At 46.3% G+C, this 17571-nt stretch overlaps 4 protein-coding genes across 6 annotated transcripts; all 4 read right to left on the bottom strand.

The window, feature by feature from the left end:
* Positions 1-1619, bottom strand: LOC147046540 (autoimmune regulator-like). The gene is made up of 7 exons (XM_085930312.1): positions 1448-1619; positions 1249-1370; positions 1101-1170; positions 916-1013; positions 762-825; positions 279-371; positions 1-72 (listed from the first exon to the last, which is right to left on the bottom strand). The coding sequence occupies exons 1-7, from the start codon at positions 1592-1594 to the stop codon at positions 1-3; spliced, it is 666 nt and encodes a 221-aa protein (XP_085786438.1). The 5' UTR covers positions 1595-1619.
* A 219-nt stretch (positions 1620-1838) lies between these two features.
* LOC147046541 (autoimmune regulator-like) lies at positions 1839-2274 on the bottom strand. Its single transcript, XM_085930315.1, has 2 exons — positions 2134-2274; positions 1839-2027 (listed from the first exon to the last, which is right to left on the bottom strand). The coding sequence occupies exons 1-2, from the start codon at positions 2266-2268 to the stop codon at positions 1839-1841; spliced, it is 324 nt and encodes a 107-aa protein (XP_085786441.1). The 5' UTR covers positions 2269-2274.
* A 584-nt stretch (positions 2275-2858) lies between these two features.
* Positions 2859-11953, bottom strand: rab6bb (RAB6B, member RAS oncogene family b). 2 transcript variants are annotated; one of them, XM_085929823.1, is made up of 8 exons: positions 11687-11953; positions 10496-10554; positions 10129-10182; positions 9601-9706; positions 9365-9476; positions 9173-9266; positions 8806-8872; positions 2859-4504 (listed from the first exon to the last, which is right to left on the bottom strand). In XM_085929823.1, the coding sequence occupies exons 1-8, from the start codon at positions 11754-11756 to the stop codon at positions 4440-4442; spliced, it is 627 nt and encodes a 208-aa protein (XP_085785949.1). In that variant the 5' UTR covers positions 11757-11953; the 3' UTR covers positions 2859-4439. The 2 variants fall into 2 exon arrangements, with proteins under 2 accessions (XP_085785949.1, XP_085785950.1); XM_085929824.1 differs by lacking the exon at positions 11687-11953 and adding an exon at positions 10678-10913.
* A 263-nt stretch (positions 11954-12216) lies between these two features.
* Positions 12217-15067, bottom strand: LOC147046543 (espin-like protein). 2 transcript variants are annotated; one of them, XM_085930635.1, is made up of 5 exons: positions 15053-15067; positions 14722-14839; positions 14237-14358; positions 13952-14167; positions 12217-13851 (listed from the first exon to the last, which is right to left on the bottom strand). In XM_085930635.1, the coding sequence occupies exons 1-5, from the start codon at positions 15065-15067 to the stop codon at positions 12490-12492; spliced, it is 1833 nt and encodes a 610-aa protein (XP_085786761.1). In that variant the 3' UTR covers positions 12217-12489. The 2 variants fall into 2 exon arrangements, with proteins under 2 accessions (XP_085786761.1, XP_085786762.1); XM_085930636.1 differs by lacking the exon at positions 15053-15067 and having other exon boundaries at positions 13952-14131; positions 14722-14845.
* Positions 15068-17571: the final 2504 nt, after the last annotated feature.

Genomic DNA, 17571 nt, shown 5'->3' on the forward strand with positions numbered 1-17571 from the left:
TCACTGGTGGCATCCGTGAAGAGGTTGAGGGATGTTGTGGAAAGCCCATTGCAGGAGGCCATCCAGGGATGCCTGCTGACACGCACACACGCACACACACACACATACACACACACACACACACACACACACACACACACACACACACACACACACACACACACACAGAGTTTCATTCCAAAAAGTGCGCCACGCAATGCGATGCAATGACGCAATGCTCCTCAGCACATCTGACTCTAATTTATGCAGCCCCCCACCTCTCCCTGAACACCACTCACGTCTCCAAGGATGGAGTCCAATTCATCCAATTGGTCTTTGTGTACAGATGAGTTCTGTTCATGGCCACATGGGTTGTGGATCGATGCGGCAAGCTGAAAAACAGCAAAAAGCAGGCAGGTAATTGTGCCCCCTTTTTCAAGTACAATACTTGGAATGATCCTAAAATTCCATGCTTAGAATCAATGGTGCAGTCCAAAATGAAGTGGCAGAGCTAAAACAACAAGAAAAAATGTCTTACAAAGCAAAACATTCTCAATAAAATACTGATAGGGATTCATTATTTGGGCTCTTTGGGGAACAGGTGACAATGTAGGATCAAATCCTCAGAAAAATCTGAAAATACCCAAAAGTCAATTATGGCACCTGGGGGCAGGGTCATAGCATGTTTGGTGGTGGGCTAATTCTAGCTAACTCTGCCAATGGGGTGGATTTGTTCCCACTTTCCAGGGGGCGCCAGTGAGCAAGTAGAAGTAGCAACCCACCTGTGGTAAACATTTGGTGTCGGCTTCCTTTGCGATGGAACATGACAGACAGATGGATGGCCCGCTAGCAAACACACAAGGCGGCATGACACATTCATGTCACATTTGTGCTTTTCTTTTCTTTTCTCCTCTCATCTCATGGGTTGGGACTTACAGCGGGAAGTGGCAGTTATGGTGGTAAGGCTGGGAACACTGGAGGCAGCGACTGAGGTCCTCTCCTCCCAAGTGACAAACACCACATGAGTCTGCCCACTACGTTTTGGAGACAAGTCAAACGTTTCAGCCAGCAAAAGGTGTGTCGTGTGTGAGTGGTAAAATGTGTCAATATCACTGACTTACTTGCAAAGCATGTTGGCTTTTCTGTACTTGGCGTCCTGTGCCACTGCAGTCCTTACAACACCAAGAACCACTGCACAAGCAAAAGTGCACAATTAACCTTTGCCGACACGCCGTCATGCACACGTCTGGTCTCCGTTGAAGTTCGAACCTCGGGACGGATGCCAGCGGAGGATCCAGGCAGGTTAAGTGGAACGCTCGAGGACATCCGTCACAACAGATCAACTCGCCTCCATCTTTGCACACGGTGCACTCGTCGTCGTTGTGGTGGTTCTGCATGCACACATGCGCACACATACACACATGCAAAAACCATACATGTGATGGAGGATGTTACATTCCCGTGGTACCTGTCCAGAGACTGCTATTGTCTCTCTCTGGTGTTGAAAGGTTGCCATGACAGCTTTGGATTTGTAAAAGTCTCCTGGCAGCTTGATGCACTTTTTGGAGGAACCTGAGGAGAAAACATCAGTTATCAGGTTCTCCAATAATGCCATTTATGAAAAAATGACTTTTGCACAAACAGAGGTGCAAGTGCAGCAAAAGCTTCCGTGGAGGGAGACAGTAAGCACTTTGTTCTACCTGCAGTTCCAACGCTCGTCGGATATTGATCTTCTCTGTCCTCGTGGCTCCTCTTTTTCCTCTTGCCGTCACCTGCTGCATTGTAATCAAGCGGCAATTCATCATGCAAAAACTGATACGAGAATCAATGAAATGAATGACGACGGGGCGGCTAAGAGCTCAACGTCGTTGAATTGTACTGGCTTTGTGAAGCAATGCTCGCAGTTTGGGGTAGCTGTCCAGGTTGTAGGCCTTGTTCAGGTTCCTCCAGAAGACCTTGATGGTGGAGGCGCTTTGCTCCAATACCCACGAGAGCAGAGAGTACATGGCCTTGTGGATCCCGTCTCGACGTGCCTCCGCCTCCGTGTCCTAACACAGAAAAAACAAAGACCTCAACTTGAGTTTGTTCATTCCCAAGTCTCCAACCATGAACATTTCCAAAAATTCCTGGTCTGAACTTCAAAATTGGCCTCACCTTCAGCATCTGCTCACTGATGATGTTCTTGTCAGCCAAGCCGTGAACCAGAGGGAAGGCGTTGTGCACGGCCATGGCGATGTCAGTGCGAAGGCCTTTCAAGAGTGAGCCCAGGTTGTCCTCGGCGAGGGACATGATGCACTTGAGTGAGACCGCCAACTCGCTGGAGTGCCCTTTTTCATGGACGGGGTGTGGCCTACCAAAAAAAAATCAGCATTTGCATCTTGAGAGGTCAAAGATCATGTTTGTACTTGAAAACATACTGCTTGCAATTATTGTGTGAAAATAAATGTTTTTCAAACTTGCAATAGGTACAAATACTCACCTTGGAATCCAATGACATAGGGTGCAGTAGTGTACCCTGAGGGACGCCAAAATTCCTTCAACTGAATCCACCACTAATGTAACTGTCTGCCACATCCAGAGACCCGAGGCGAGGGGGATGAGTAACACACAGGGGAATACCTCAGAGAAGGTGGTGTCCGTTAAGTTGTCCAAATAGGTTCTTTCCAGCTCAGCTTGACGTTAGCACCAAATCAGAAAGAAACTCCTCTGTAAAATAATTTTGTATGAATATTTTATTGTTTGAAATATAATAAAACGAAATCAGCCTTGTGGAAAAGGCTGCCTAAAATTAAACATCTAATCAAATAAACGTCAATAAAATAAAATACACCTTACGTACAATGTGCTATAAAATAAGATGTAAAAATAAAGTCATATAATATAGTAAACATACAAGGAATGCAATAGAATCAAATAAAAGCAAAACAATGGAACAAATTAAAATAAAGTAGGACAAGCTTTGCGGATAAGGTGCCTTCAAACAAAATGAAACATTAAATGAAAAAAATGAAATCAAAATACACATTGTAGACAAGATCAAATCAACCATTAAATGCATTAAAAATAAAACAAACGTTGAATGAAACAATCCCATCCCCAAAGCAGCAGTCAAAATAACATTTTTGAAATTAAAGCAATTTTTACTTGACTAAATATGAAATGGACTCAATTCAAATAAGGCTCTGAATTGTGTAAGGCGTCGCAAAAACAGACTGTAATGAAATGACATTGAAGCTAAAATGAAAAATGAAATCAAATAAATAAAAATTCAAGAAATGAGGCTCCAAGCTAGCTCACGCACTCGATGCACTTCCATCCCGCGTGGCGCCGCCATGCAAGTGTTGCGAGTTAGGAGAGTGAAGCCCTTTAATGTGTCATTTATTAATCATGAAACATTATTACATTATTCATACTGGTGAACAAGGACCACTTGTACAGAGAGGACGTTCACGACATACATCTTACATTATTATATACAGTGCAGTGCATTACGGTGGATCGTTATATGCTTTCTTTATTTTGTTTTTTTTCCGGGATGGAGGGATGGGCAACAATTAGGAAAGGACTGGGTGCCAGAGGTGCTTTTCTTTTTTGTACATTATTATGAATATTATTATTGTTGTTGATCTTTTTTTTAATGCACAGTACAATTTCTATAAAAGTTGAACCCAACAAGAGACAGAGACAGAGACCGAGAGAGAGAGAGAGAGAGAGAGAGAGAGAGAGAGAGAGAGAGAGAGAGAGAGAGAGAGAGAGAGAGAGAGAGAGAGAGAGAGAGAGAGAGAGAGAGAGAGAGAGAGAGAGAGAGAGAGAGAGAGAGAGAGACACAAGTCTTTCACAGCTACCGTTATGTGAGCCTACAGGAAATTGCGTGAGATGTGATATTAATGCTATCGAAAGAAAGACAGAGCGAGATGCTAGAAAACATTCCGAGAGCAGTCAGGCCAGGTTTAAAAAGAGAGAGTGAATAGAGAGAGAAATAAATCAGATCACTGTGCATGCGTGCTGTAGACATTCAAACGTGTTCCGCCATTTTAGGAGGGGGGGGGCGACCAACACTCCACTGACTAGCCCCTCGCCTAAAACTCTCTTTTTATGCTTAGGTTTTATTTTTGGCGCTTTCCCTGTTTATATATATATATATATAAAAAAAAATACAAAACATAACAGCGAAAAGAAACTGGTTTCCCTTTGCAATAATTTTCTACTCCCCCCCGCCCCCACCAAAAAAGGGTTTGTGTTTCTCTCTTTTGTCCTCTGGTCACTTACATATTGACAAAGTATACAATATTTTACAACTGAACAACTGATTGCGAGAGAACGTTTGATGTGTCCGATCTGATACATCCTAGAGTACATCCAATTGGAGTCAGAGTCAACTGTAGGCTAACCAGGAAGTAGTTTAAGCAACACAACAAGCCAATGGCGTGAAGGGAGCTGTGGCCAATCACAGCTCGGCATTAACATGAGCACCCGGCCTCAGGGACGCTCGGCTCTGCTGGTTTGTCCAGCTTGATGTCGATCACTGGCAAAGTGACGCTTAAGGAAAAATACAAAGCGATACGATACTAAAAACATATAATATGACAGATAATAAAGTGTAGTCTAGTATGGAAAGGTCAGTGCAATACAGTATAATGTATGGTTTGGTATGGTACAGTGTGGTGGTGGCAGTGTTCCACAGGGTTCAATTGTGGGGCCTCTGCTGTTTAACCCAGGGTTGCATCTTAAGAAAACATGGCATTTCCTTTCACTGCTAAAGTCAGATGTACTGTATGTTATGGCTGAGCAAAGAGGATTACCGGCGCTGATGATCATGCATCTGTCTCCTCTGGGATAGTGCCAACAGCCTTTAAAACTGCTATCATTAAACCGCTACTTAAGCGACTTGACCCGGACTGTCTCAGTAATTATAGGCCAGTTTCAAATCTCCCATTCATAGCAAAACTTCTTGAAAAAGTAGTAACGCAGCAGCTTATTGATTACATGGTCGCTAATAATCGATTTGAATCTTTTCAGTCTGGTTTTAGAGCTAATCATTCCACTGAGACAGCACTTGCTAAAGTGACTAATGAGCTCCTCATCGCTATGGATTCAAACACTTCATTGGTATTGTTACTACTCGATCTTAGTGCTGCCTTCGACATTGTAGACTTCGATATTTTATTAGAGCATCAAAGATGCGAAAAAGGCGTTCTCTTCCAAGATTGCTGCCCACTTCAAGGACAGCAGGGATGCTCGGGGCCTGTGGCGAGGCATTCAGACCATCACGGACTACAAGCCCGCGCCGCAGAGCTGTGAGGGCGACGTCCCTCTGCTCAACGAACTGAACCGCTTCTTTGCTCGCTTCGACGCACAGAACGACACTTGCCCGCTGAAGACCCCTTCCCATCCGGACAAGCAGCCCCTGTGCCTCTCTGCCGTTAGCGTGAGGAGGACGCTTGCTGCTATCAACACCCGTAAGGCGACGGGCCCGGACAGCTACCGCTGTGGAGCTGATGGATGTCTTCACGGACATCTTTAACATTTCCCTGCAGCAGGCCATCTTCCCGTCATGCTTCAAGGCTGCCACCATCATACCAGTGCCGAAAAATCCTGCTCCTTCCTGCTTCAATGACTACCGCCCTGTGGCACTGACCCCCATCGTCATGAAGTGCTTTGAGAGGCTTATCTTGGCGCACGTCAGATCTGTTCTTTCCCCCACCGTGGACCCCTTCCAGTTTGCCTTCCGACCCAATCGGTCCTCTGAGGATGCCATCTGCTCTGCCCTCCACTCTGCCCTCACCCACCTGGAGAACAGGGACTCGTATGTGAGATTGCTGTTTGTGGACTTCAGTTCTGCATTCAACACCATTGTTCCACAGCGTCTCATTTGCAAACTCAACAAGCTGGGCCTCAGTTTGGTTCCCTTTGCAACTGGCTACTGGACTTCCTCTGTCAGAGGCCTCAAGTAGTGCGTGTGGGCGACAATGTCTCCGGCAGCATCACGCTGAGCACGGGGGCCCCTCAAGGCTGCGTGCTCGGTCCGCTGCTCTTCACCCTGCTGACGCATGACTGCACTGCGACCTACAGCAGCAACCGCGTGCTGAAATATGCCGACGACACGACTGTGGTGGGTCTGATCACCGGTGGCGACGAGACTCACTACAGATCGGAGGTCGACATTTTGGCCGCATGGTGCAGGGACAACAACCTTCTGCTGAACGTCAACAAGACCAAGGAGATTATCATTGACTTCCGGAAGGGTCACACCCACCACCTGCCGCTGACCGTCGACGGTGCTGTGGTGGAGAGAGTGAGCAGCACCAGACTCCTGGGGGTGCACATCAGTGAGGACCTCTCCTGGACCACCAACGCTGCGTCGCTGGCGAAGAAAGCTCAGCGCCGCCTGTACTTTCTGCGGAAATTCAGGCGAGCAAGTGCTCCTCCCGCCGTCATGACCACATTCTACCGTGGCACCATTGAGAGCGTCCTCTCCAGTTGTATCGCTGTGTGGGGTGGTGGCTGCTCTGAGTACATTATGAAGGCCCTGCAGCGCATAGTGAACACTGCAAGTAAAATCATCGGGGCTCCACTCCCCTCCCTGAAGGAAGTTTACGCCTCCCGTCTCACCCGCAAAGCGGCCGCGATTGTGTGTGATGTGAGTCACCCCGCTCACTCTTTGTTTGTACTTCTGCCCTCTAGGAAGAGGTACAGATGCCTGCGCTCCCGCACCACCAGACTCAGAGACAGCTTCGTACTCCAAGCTGTCCGGATCCTAAATTTCCCCCCCCCCCTCCAACCTCTGCTGCATGACGTCCTGTTCTTTTGCGCTTTGATCTGGCTGTCTGCTATTAGCGCACTTGCTCCATTTTGCTGCTCTTATTTGTCTATTTATTTATTTATTGTTTATTTATTTGGGTTATTTGCTTGTTACTTATTCGTTGCTCTTGTCTGTTCGTTTTTACTCTTTGTGCTATTTGATTGTGAGTGTTGTGTACTGTGTCTAGTCACCGTGGGACGGTGGGAAACGTAATTTCGATCTCTTTGTGTGCCTTAACGTGAAGAAATTGCAATAAAGCGGACTTTGACTTTCAGAGCGTCTTAAAGGTTGCGTTGGTATTTCAGGGTCAGCACTAGGCTGGTTTCACTCATATCTATCAGACATGACGCACCGAGTGGTCCATGGCAATACGTCCTCTGAGCTCTATAAGGTTACGTGTGGTGTCCCACAGGGATCGGTACTAGGACCAATTCTATTTAATATTTATATGATTCCACTTGGGGACATAATACGTAAATATAATATTAGTTTTCAATGTTACGCGGATGACACCCAATTATATATGCCGTTATCAATGACAGATGCCCGGGACTGTTGTAATCCTGAGGCGTGCCTTGCGGAGATCAAGCAATGGATGTCTCTCAACTTCCTTCGTCTTAACCCAGATAAAACTGAGATGTTGATAATTGGTCCAGCTCGTTATTAACATTTATTTAAGGAAACCACTATAACTATAGATAACCGTACTATGACTCAGAGTGATACTGTAACTAATCTCGGGGTAATATTTGACCAAACGCTCTCCTTTCAAAAGCACATTAAGAATATAACCAAAATTGCATTTTTTTTACCTTCGTAATATTGCTAAGATTCGCCCAATCCTCTCGACCGGTGATGCGGAAATTATTATACATGCGTTTATCACGTCGCACCTGGACTACTGTAATGCATTATTCTCTGGTCTTCCCAAGTCCAGCATCAAAAGTCTACAGTTAGTACAAAATGCTGCTGCAAGGCTGCTCTCACGGACAAGAAAATCTGATCACATTACCCCAATATTAGCCAACTTACACTGGCTCCCGGTCCGTTTAAGATGTGACTTCAAGGTTCTTCTATTAACCTATAAATCATTGCATAGCTTAGCGCCTTCATATCTCGTCGACCTAGTTGTTCCTTATGTTCCGTCTCGTAACCTTCATTCGCAAAACGCTAGTCTTTGAGTGACACCAAGGGCCAAGAAAATGTCTGCAGGGTCTAGAGCATTTTCTATTCGGGCTCCAGAGCTCTGGAATACCCTACCAATGGATATTAGAACTGCTACCTCAGTAGAAACATTTAAGACACGTTTAAAGACATATTTCTATGATATGGCCTTTACTTAACCTGTAATGGCCGATTCGGCTGGAGTTTGTTTTTGCTCCCTCTCCCCGACCCCACTCCCGCCCACCCCTCCCCGGCTGGGGAGGTGGTTAGGTGACACCCAAGCTGACAGCGGCTATCTAGATTCTCGTGGACCAATTCAAGATGAGAGAACTGTTGTGAATTACCCTTCTCGAAGACACTGCCAGGACAATTGAGGGCTCCTCCGACAGCTCTTCGCTTTGGCCTGAATATCCACTTTTTGATTTCCATATTATGTATTTTATGTGCCCTCTTTGCATCCATTGCAGCCTGGTGATCCTGAAAGGGGGATCCTTCCATCTGTGGTCCCTTCTCAAGGTTTCTCATTTTTCCCCTGGTAGGGTTTTTTTGAGTTTTTCCTTGCCCTTTTGGGAGTTCAAGATCAGGGGATGCTTTGAGAGTAATTGTCAATTGTTTGTCTATGTGAAGCCCTTTGAGACTGCTTGTGATTTAGGGCTATACAAATAAACTTGACTTGACTTGATGCTGGTTGGTGCTGTTGTTAAATCTCGCTTCTTTCATTATAGGCAGCATAAGGGCTAGCATTGCATAGCATAATGCAGGGTAAAATCCTTTCAGCTAGATGCTAGTGTATGAGGATATATTCCAAATGAAGGCAGCCAAAATGTTGGCTCACTCATCAGTGACTTAGTTAAGGATACTGCCTTCGGGATTGGCATCATCAAGGCTCTCCATCCCAGGAAGCGCTGCTGCGACGCGACGAAACAGCTTGGAGAAGGCAGAAGGACAAATCCTACTCATTTACAAGGCATTGTTTTGGACATGATGCGTGTGTTGTCTGGAAGGCAAATATTTCAGTAGAATGTTCACATACACGTATGTCATTTTTTTGTTCCGCGGCCACTTTCACTTTTCGTGCACTACATTTACAAAATAAAACAGACTTTTCTTTTGATATATTTCCTTTAACCATCATCGTGACTTCGGAATAAAATCCAAAGACTGCTAGGACAGTCAAAAACGAAAACGGCTTTATACATTCCCGTAGTGATGCGAGCGGCTCGTCACCTGCTTGACATTGCAGCCTGTCTTGGCGCTAGTCTCGATGAACATGACGTTCAGCTCTTTGGCTCTCTGCTCTCCCTCCTCGATGGTGATTTGCCTGACCGGGGGTGGGGGGGGTGGGGGGGTGGAGGGGGGAGATGCGCTGTTACCATCGCATCCGTCCCCCTGGTGAGCAACATGCCACCGCCGCCTCACCTCTTCTCCTCCAGGTCTGTCTTGTTGCCCACCAGCATGATGATGACATCACTCCCTCTCTCGGTCCTGACGTCGTCGATCCACTTGCAGGTCTGCTGGAATGAGTTGACATCTGGGGAGGAATTCGTCAATTGATTTCAATGGAGCCAATGAGAACAATAGCGGCTTACTCCACTTCTGCACAAAACTTTTTTTTTTTTTTTTATTCCATTTGGTTTCTTTTCAAAGCTGCTCACTTGTGATGTCGTAGACCACCACGGCCACCGTGGAGTCTCGTATGTAGCTCGGGATGAGGCTCCGGAAGCGCTCTTGTCCGGCCGTGTCCCACAGCTGCAGCCTCACCTACACATATGGACAGCAGACTCACTTTAGGAGCCACTTTGCAACTATAGCACTGCCTTCACACACACGCGCACACACACACACGCACAGACACTAAAAATCAGTCAAGAGGTTTAAGCACACTGATGCTATTAGCTGCAGAAATAACCTTTGGCTAATCATGTTGGGCAGAAATGAAATCCAATCATGGATTTGTCAAAGCAAGGGGAACCGGGAGTTTTTTTCCCCTTCTTCTTCTTCCCACTGAGCTCAAATAACACACTTTATTCAGCAAGGAACACTCATAAAACGACGCACGGACAAACCAATAATCAGGTCAAATTTGAAAATGTTTCCAAAGGCATTGTCGAGCAGATGCCGACCGTCGTGAACGTTAAATTGGTTCAACATTTGGGATCACAAGGACAAGCGTTGTTCCTTACTGTTCGGTCCTCCAAGTACATGGTCTTGGAGAGGAAGTCGATCCCGATGGTGGCCTGCGGCGCACAAGGAGAAAGGCTCATTTGCAGCTTCATTCATTCCAAACGAGCGAAGAGAAATAGAGGGCGTTGCAATAAATCCAACTTCATCTGATTTTAATTAATTGAATTGTCTTCTTTGGGATTTAATTGCGCAGCCAAGGACGAGATAAATCCATATTCATTTATTACCATGATATTGCTTCACCGGCCGTTTGTTATAACAACACCAAGATTAGTAACTTAATCGGTTAAAAACAAGATTGCAATTGGGATTGAAGGCACTATTATTACATACAAGCAAAGATCTGACATATTTAGACTGTCTCACCTGGTATGTGTTGTCAAAACTGTCATACATGAACCTGGTGATGAGAGACGTTTTTCCCACTGAAAGATAGCAGAAGAATATTCAAGAGCACACGTGACACGATGAATTTGAACTTTTTTCGAGCAATAAACCCAAAAGTCGATTCGTCTTCTATTCTGAACAGAACAACTGCATTTTTTTACTTATTTTTCCTTCAGTTCTCCTTGGATCTGCACTCGCTGATGCACAACGGCAGAAATAATTGCGTATCTAAAATGATAATTGGCATTAAGGGATGATGTATTTTTTTTTTTTCATCTACTTTTCATGATGGAAGCTGCCTTCTGGCTGGGCCTGGATGGCCCAAATGCTTTCGTTTTGAAGGGGGGTGCACACACGCACACACAGACACACGTACACACACGTACACACACACGCACACATACACACACACACGAGCAGGGCTTTGGGCAGGGCCTCTATTCAGCACCACGGACAGCAATGTTGCAGCACGAGGCCACACGAACGCAACAACACATGAATGGCGTGCTCTTTTTTTTCAAAATCTATTCTCGATGTCCTGCCATTTGTTTGCATTAAACACACATTGTACAAAACGGTTATCGTGCACAAAAGTGTTGTGTAATGTGACGTATTTTGGTGCGCGCTTGTTTTATGAGTGGGGACGTGCCTGAGGGTGCAGAATGAAGCAGACATCGGCAGCCTTGGGTGTGTCCCGAACTGACACTTGCATGGGACTCGTGCACAAACAACGCCATTCTATGACATCATCACGTTATCGGTGCCTTTAACAGGGTATACAACAGATGAAAGGTTTACGAAGAGCTAGATTTATTTCTTAATAAAGAAAAAAACAAAAAGAGATGGCTTGTGTTTGTGGGCCACTGCAGCACGTCTAAACACCGAAACACCGCCCCACGCAATGGAGACTAACAGCAGCAGTTTGTGATGAAGGAAGGGGGGGAAGCAGTTATTGATCCTATTTTGATTGGATTCGGTCGTACCTCGTCTCGGTTCACACATTTCCTCCACAAATGAACGCGAAAGGGCAAAAAAGCCCAAACAGGCCTCACGTCATCTTTTGCAATTAACACAATGAAAGTCACTTTTTGGGATATTCGTGTCATAATAAAAACATGTTTGTCGTGAAGGGTGGGGGTGCGAGGTAGCTTCGGTAATGCTATGACTCACCGCTCTGCTCTCCTAAAAAGACGAGTTTAAATTTCCGCAGGGGGTTCCCCAAATCTCCTCCGGCTGACATGATGGCGCTTATTTATTATTGTTATTAGCTTTAAGGGCGGATGATTGCAGCGGAAGAAAAGGTCCAGTCGTCTCTCCCGAGGCGGACTGGCTCGTAGCAGCGGGCTGGTAACGGGGGCAGGAGGAGGAAGAGGAGGAGGAGGATGAAGATGATGATGTTCCTCTCTTCGCTTCGAATGATGGGATTGCAGTTTGGCGTCCTCCTGGCAGCTCGACGCCGCTTTTGCGCATGCGCGACCTCACCTATTTCCAGCCTCACCTTGCTTTGGAGTGGAAAGTGGACGAGAGAAAGAGATATGGTCAGTGTGGGACAAAAGTAGAGATAGACTTTTCAAACGCAACTCTGGAAGGAAGGAAAGAAGGAAGGAAAGAAAGAAAGAAAGAAAGAAAGAAAGAAAGAAAGAAAGAAAGAAAGAAAGAAAGAAAGAAAGAAAGAAAGAAAGAAAGAAAGAAAGAAAGAAAGAAAGGAAGGAAGGAAGGAAGGAAGGAAGGAAGGACGGATTGAGGAAAGGGAAAGGATGGCAGTGCACTTTCAGTAGATTCTTTTTAATTCAAGTTAGCTTCATGGAATACTCCAACTCATCCACTGGGTGTGGGTGTGGAGATTCAAACCTGCGGCACTCAGCTGTGAACCGCGAGAGCACCTGGCGCAAAAAATCTATGTAAACACTTCTGTCCAAGTGACTTTCCCGCTCATGTCAAGTAACTCCGCTTGACCGGCTTTTGGAGTGTGGCTAATGTTCAAAATCAAAGATCTCTGCCTCCTTCTCCTTCCAGAAAGCAAAGCTGCGATCAATATATTGACAAATATCTTGGTTGTCGAAACAGGACAAGTTCGTGCCCTCATCCGGCAAAGTACTCTGAACTACAACCGGCGGTACGAGTCGGGCGTTTGACTCCGAGCGGCCGAAGAATCGTCGTTTGATGTCATCGAAGCCGTCGCTCCAATGTCGCCTTCCGGCTCGGATTTCCTCCAGAACCACCTTGTGGAACTCCCGCACGATCTCCCAGGGGAAAGTCCCCAGATGGTCAAAGACTTCGAAGCAGAGCAGATGTCTCATCTTCCTCTCAAGCGGCGACAACTCCTGCTCCAAAATGTTGACGTAGCCCAGCATGAAGAGATCCAAGGTCAAGCCATCGTGGCTCGCCGCCGTTTCGGACAAGAATTGTTCCGGAGAAAAGACGGGAACTCGACTTTGGGACGAGGTCACAGGGGACGTTTGAGCAGCACGCACCTGGAGTTTCTTCTTCCAGGAAGTCAACATCCTGTCCACCGCGCTTCGCTTTTGGCATAAGCGAAAGAGGGAGGGGCTTTCCTGCTGGCCTCCTGCCCATTCGGCATTCTGCACGGCCGCCCGGATGGAGATGGCCGCAGCTGACTTTTTCCAGTAGCTGAGGAACAGCACGACTATGCGCTCTTTCCTGAGACTTGTGGTCTCTCTCACAGGTGAATCGCTGCTCAATGTCACGTCACCTTTTGGCTCGTTCATCCCTACCAACTTGTCCTTCAAGGCCCGGCTAACTGGAACCATAAAGGGATATGTGGCGCCAATCTGCCCTTCAAAGTTAGCTCGCAGGTTTTTGACCGACACTCCGGACTGACGGATCTCCTTCTCTGCTCGTTCCCTGTTGTTGTCCAAGTGACGACCTGAAATGGACTGATGTCCGTTTGGTCCCGGCAGCATTTTCTTGACCAGGTCTACTTCCAGACCGTCCCTTGAACCCCGCGGTCCCTTCATGCCGGCCTCCGCCGTGGTCTGGGTCAGATTGGCCACCATCACCGACACAGTCCTGATTATCTCGGAGATGCGGCCGCACCAGAGCGGCAGCGCTGGGCTTCCCTGTTGGCCCAGCTGCCGCAGAGCCTCCTTGTTCCAAGAGATGTTCACAATCTGGTCCGGTAACACAGACCTGAGTTCCTCCATCAACCTGGTCAGCTCCAGCTCGTAGGCCCGCTGACGCTTCTGGAGGCACAGGACCTCAATCTGCTGTTGCAGATACAGCAAGTCGTCTTCGGTTAGAAGCTCACCAAAGGGCCCAAGAAGAGCATTGTGGATCTGGGAGAACTTCCAGCCGTGTGCAGGCCTCGTCAGGTCCTGTGAGAGGGTAGCAAACAATAACAGATGGATGCCACGGAAATTCAAGGTTGACTTTGCGTGGAGGAAAGGTTAGAGTCCAACTTGAAGCCAATCATACCCGTTTGCTCAGGTGGTCCTCCTCCCGCAGTTGCATTTGCATCCATGTCACCATCACCTGACGTTTCCACTCGGCGATGGGGCGGCCGTCCTCGTCGTGAGTGGGCACCAGAGCCTCCGTGTCAGCCAAGATGGCATCCGTGAGGGGTTCCTCCGGCAGCACCTGCTGGCCCTCAAGTTTCTGCAGGGAGTCGATTGAGCTGGTCTCCGTGGTGACCTGCCGGTTGGAATTTGTCATTTTCAGGGCCTGCGTACAACACGGAGCCACACAAACAGTATAGCTCACCGTTTGTCCAGTAAAAATGGCTGCGGTAAGGCCAGCCCGCCTCAATGACTTGATGGACTTGACGTGGGCCATCAGAGTGAGATCCGGCTCTGGAGGCTGCAGCTGGTTGAATGATGTCATCACTGAGGACCAATCACAACAACTCACATCTTTTTGTCATGCTCACCGTTTTTTTTGCAAACTGACCTACCAAATAAAAATTTAAAAATGTACCAACTTTGTAAAGTGTTTGTCTTCCTTTACGGCTGGTCGAGATGCCGGAGCCCATCCCCAGCACACCCTGGATTGGTCACCGGGCAATTACAGGTCACATACAGACACAAATATTGGAACGGCAAGGTTGATTTCTTTATTTTTTTATGTTGTTGAAGCAATCCCGCTTTTATCTGGAAAAACAATTTGTGCTTGACTGGCAACCAGTCCAGGGTGTCGCTCGCCTGTTGTCCAGCACCTGTGCATTGTGATGAACAACAAACTGCAATTACCTGAGGAGGCTGTGTGGATGTACTGCATGGATCCTGTCATTTGTCTTTCGGGAACGTTTGGAGACGAGATCGAGGCCATTTCTGGGAGTCGAGGCAGCGGGAACACCTCCTTGACCGGCTGTCGACAGCGCGTAGCAAAGCATAATTGATCACCATTTAGGCCATTTTGAGAAGCAACTGTTTGAAGTTGTGACAGAATTGCATCAAGTGTCCTTTAAATGCATCGGCGTTTTTCCCGAGTCATCATCAGACCAACATCGATCATTTACAATGTGTGATCTAAAACTTTGCTCTCCTCTGCCGACAACATTTGAACAGCGGAAGTGAGCACCTTGCTATTCTCCATGTTGATTCCGGAGCAGCAGCAGTTTGACCAACCTGAAAAAGAAAAAGCAGAGAAAGGGAGTGAGGCTTGGACCTCACATGGTGCATCTCTGAATACGCAAGAGGTAATCAAGCCCTTCTATAGCACACACACACACACACACACACACACACACACACACACACACACACACACACACACGCACACGCGCAATGTAAAGAAGAATGGCGGTGAAACGTGAAGCCGCTGGGCATGCAGGAGAAAGCTTGTGAGAGTGAGCCGAGATGCGATATTGCGCTCAAGTGGAAGCTGGCCAGAGATCACCCGACACCAGTCAGCACTGCGAAACGGCACACACCTAACACAATCATTCCCTTCACACATTTTTTCCCACTTAATGTATGGCCATGCAATTTAAGATTTTTTTTTTTTTTTTAAATTACATTTATGATGGCAATGAATTTGGGAGGAACAACCTCCTCGCCAAGGTTTTGAATTTACCCTTGAAAATTTTTAATCACGATTAGATAAAAAAAAGACATTAATTACATATGTAATTCATATATGAAACATATAATGAATTAAAATATATAAATAATTAATAATTTGCTGGTGAACATTGAATGCGTTTAATGACACAATTCAGACATAAACAGGTGGTGCGTAGGAATTTGTGCTTTCCCAAATTGACTCCACTGTACCGAATGGTAAAATACAAAAAGATGACATTTTTTATTTCATTTGCACTTTAGGATCCTGAAGAAGTGTCATTTGAAGCTCAACTTCTCACCACAATGATCCAAAGCGCACTCACCGTAAAGTTGAAAACAAAATGTGATGACTCCAACAGGAAATCCAGAAGCTGGAAAGGACTGAAGAATCTCCTGGACCTAAAACTCGGTTGGGGGGGGGGGGTCGGGTGCCTGTCCATAATTAAAAAGCACAGACGGCTAGGGTGACCCGGCTGCGTGCGGAGGTAAAGAGCAAATGGATGGACGACATATGCGGGGATCTTCAAAGTGGTTGTGGATCTTCTCACTGCCCGCCGAGTTGGAGCACCAGCAAAAACAAAAAACAGTCTTAAGGAAGTCAGTTGAAACGTGTCTCAACCAAACAACACGACAATGTGAGCATCCGTTCACATTTGAACACTCATTTATTCTGATTACGTTTTTTTTCATCTCTTGACAAGTCACGAGAAGAACAGAGAAGATAAAAGTGAGTTGAAGATGTGGGCAAAAGTGCAAAAAACGATCGATGATCACCCTGCATGTCTGGTTAGGAATATTTCCATTCTCAGTGGTGGACATAAAAGAGCTCGGAAGAGACCCTCACACACCACAACTCATCTTTTACTGTACTATATACAAGACAGAGGCAGAAGGGAGGATCCATAACAAAGATTGGGGAATGGTGACTTCAGTTTACAGCAGATTTTTTAGAGGCAGTAGGAGAAAGAGGAGGGGAGTGGGGACTACATACGGACCCGCATGCTTGACTTCGACCGGAAAGAAGCAGGCCGACACAAAGCGAAGCGCACAGTGCACACAAATGGATACACTATAGAGGCCCTGAATAACGTCACAAAATGAATCTACAAAAAGGTCATAAATCCTCATTTTGTTTTCTTGGGATACTCAAATGACTTTGAAACTGTTTTTAACTCATCTGTGTGTAAGTCAAGTTCATTTGACACTACGTCACCTTTAATAGTGTATATATTATACTTAATATCGTTAAGTCACATGTTACTTGTAACGTAGAAACAAATAAAAATTAGAACTGGGCACTTTGACCTGCAGTGTGGTTTCATGTACATGTGCGTGATTCTACTTGAATAAATAAAATTGAAGCGCATCGAAGGTCATCTAAATTCCCTCTGACCGACGTTTTCGACTGAGGTGAACCAAACCGTGCAGAAATTACATTTGTGTTGTCATTTCGGGCTGCCACACGACTAAACAGGTTGGCCGGCCTGCAGCGTGCCAGACAAAAGAGCCAATGGTTGGCAGATCGAGTCTGACAAACCTTTCCTTTTTCAAAATGTCATTCTGTTTTGGGGGGAGGGGGTCATCTCAGTGTGGCCGTTCCCAACAATTTGCCCCGGGAAACGGTCCAATTTCACTTCATTACACTGGAAATGATTGTTGAGCTGCTACAAACAAAGTAACTTTGCTCATCTACTTCTAGGGATGGGCATATGAGGATGCTCATTGATTTCATCGAGCAAATAATGAAAACTACCGTAATTTTCGGACTATAAGTCGCGGGTTTTGTCATAGTTTGGTTGGGGTGGGCGACTTATACTCAGGAGCGACTTATATGTGATTTTTTTCACAAATTTTCAAAATTCAAAAATCCCCGATGTAGTGAAACCGCGATAAACGAACCGCGATGTAGCAAGGGATTACTGTCATTTGAACTGCAAGTGACGTCACCCGTGCCGCGCGGCGGTTGTTTACATAAAGGACAAAGGATTTGATCACGGGATCACTAAGCTGACGAAGGGCCCCACGTACTAACGG

Source organism: Syngnathus leptorhynchus, chromosome 14 (genome assembly GCF_054491065.1).
Source record: "Syngnathus leptorhynchus isolate UIUO chromosome 14, UIUO_Slep, whole genome shotgun sequence".
NCBI lineage: Eukaryota > Metazoa > Chordata > Actinopteri > Syngnathiformes > Syngnathidae > Syngnathus > Syngnathus leptorhynchus.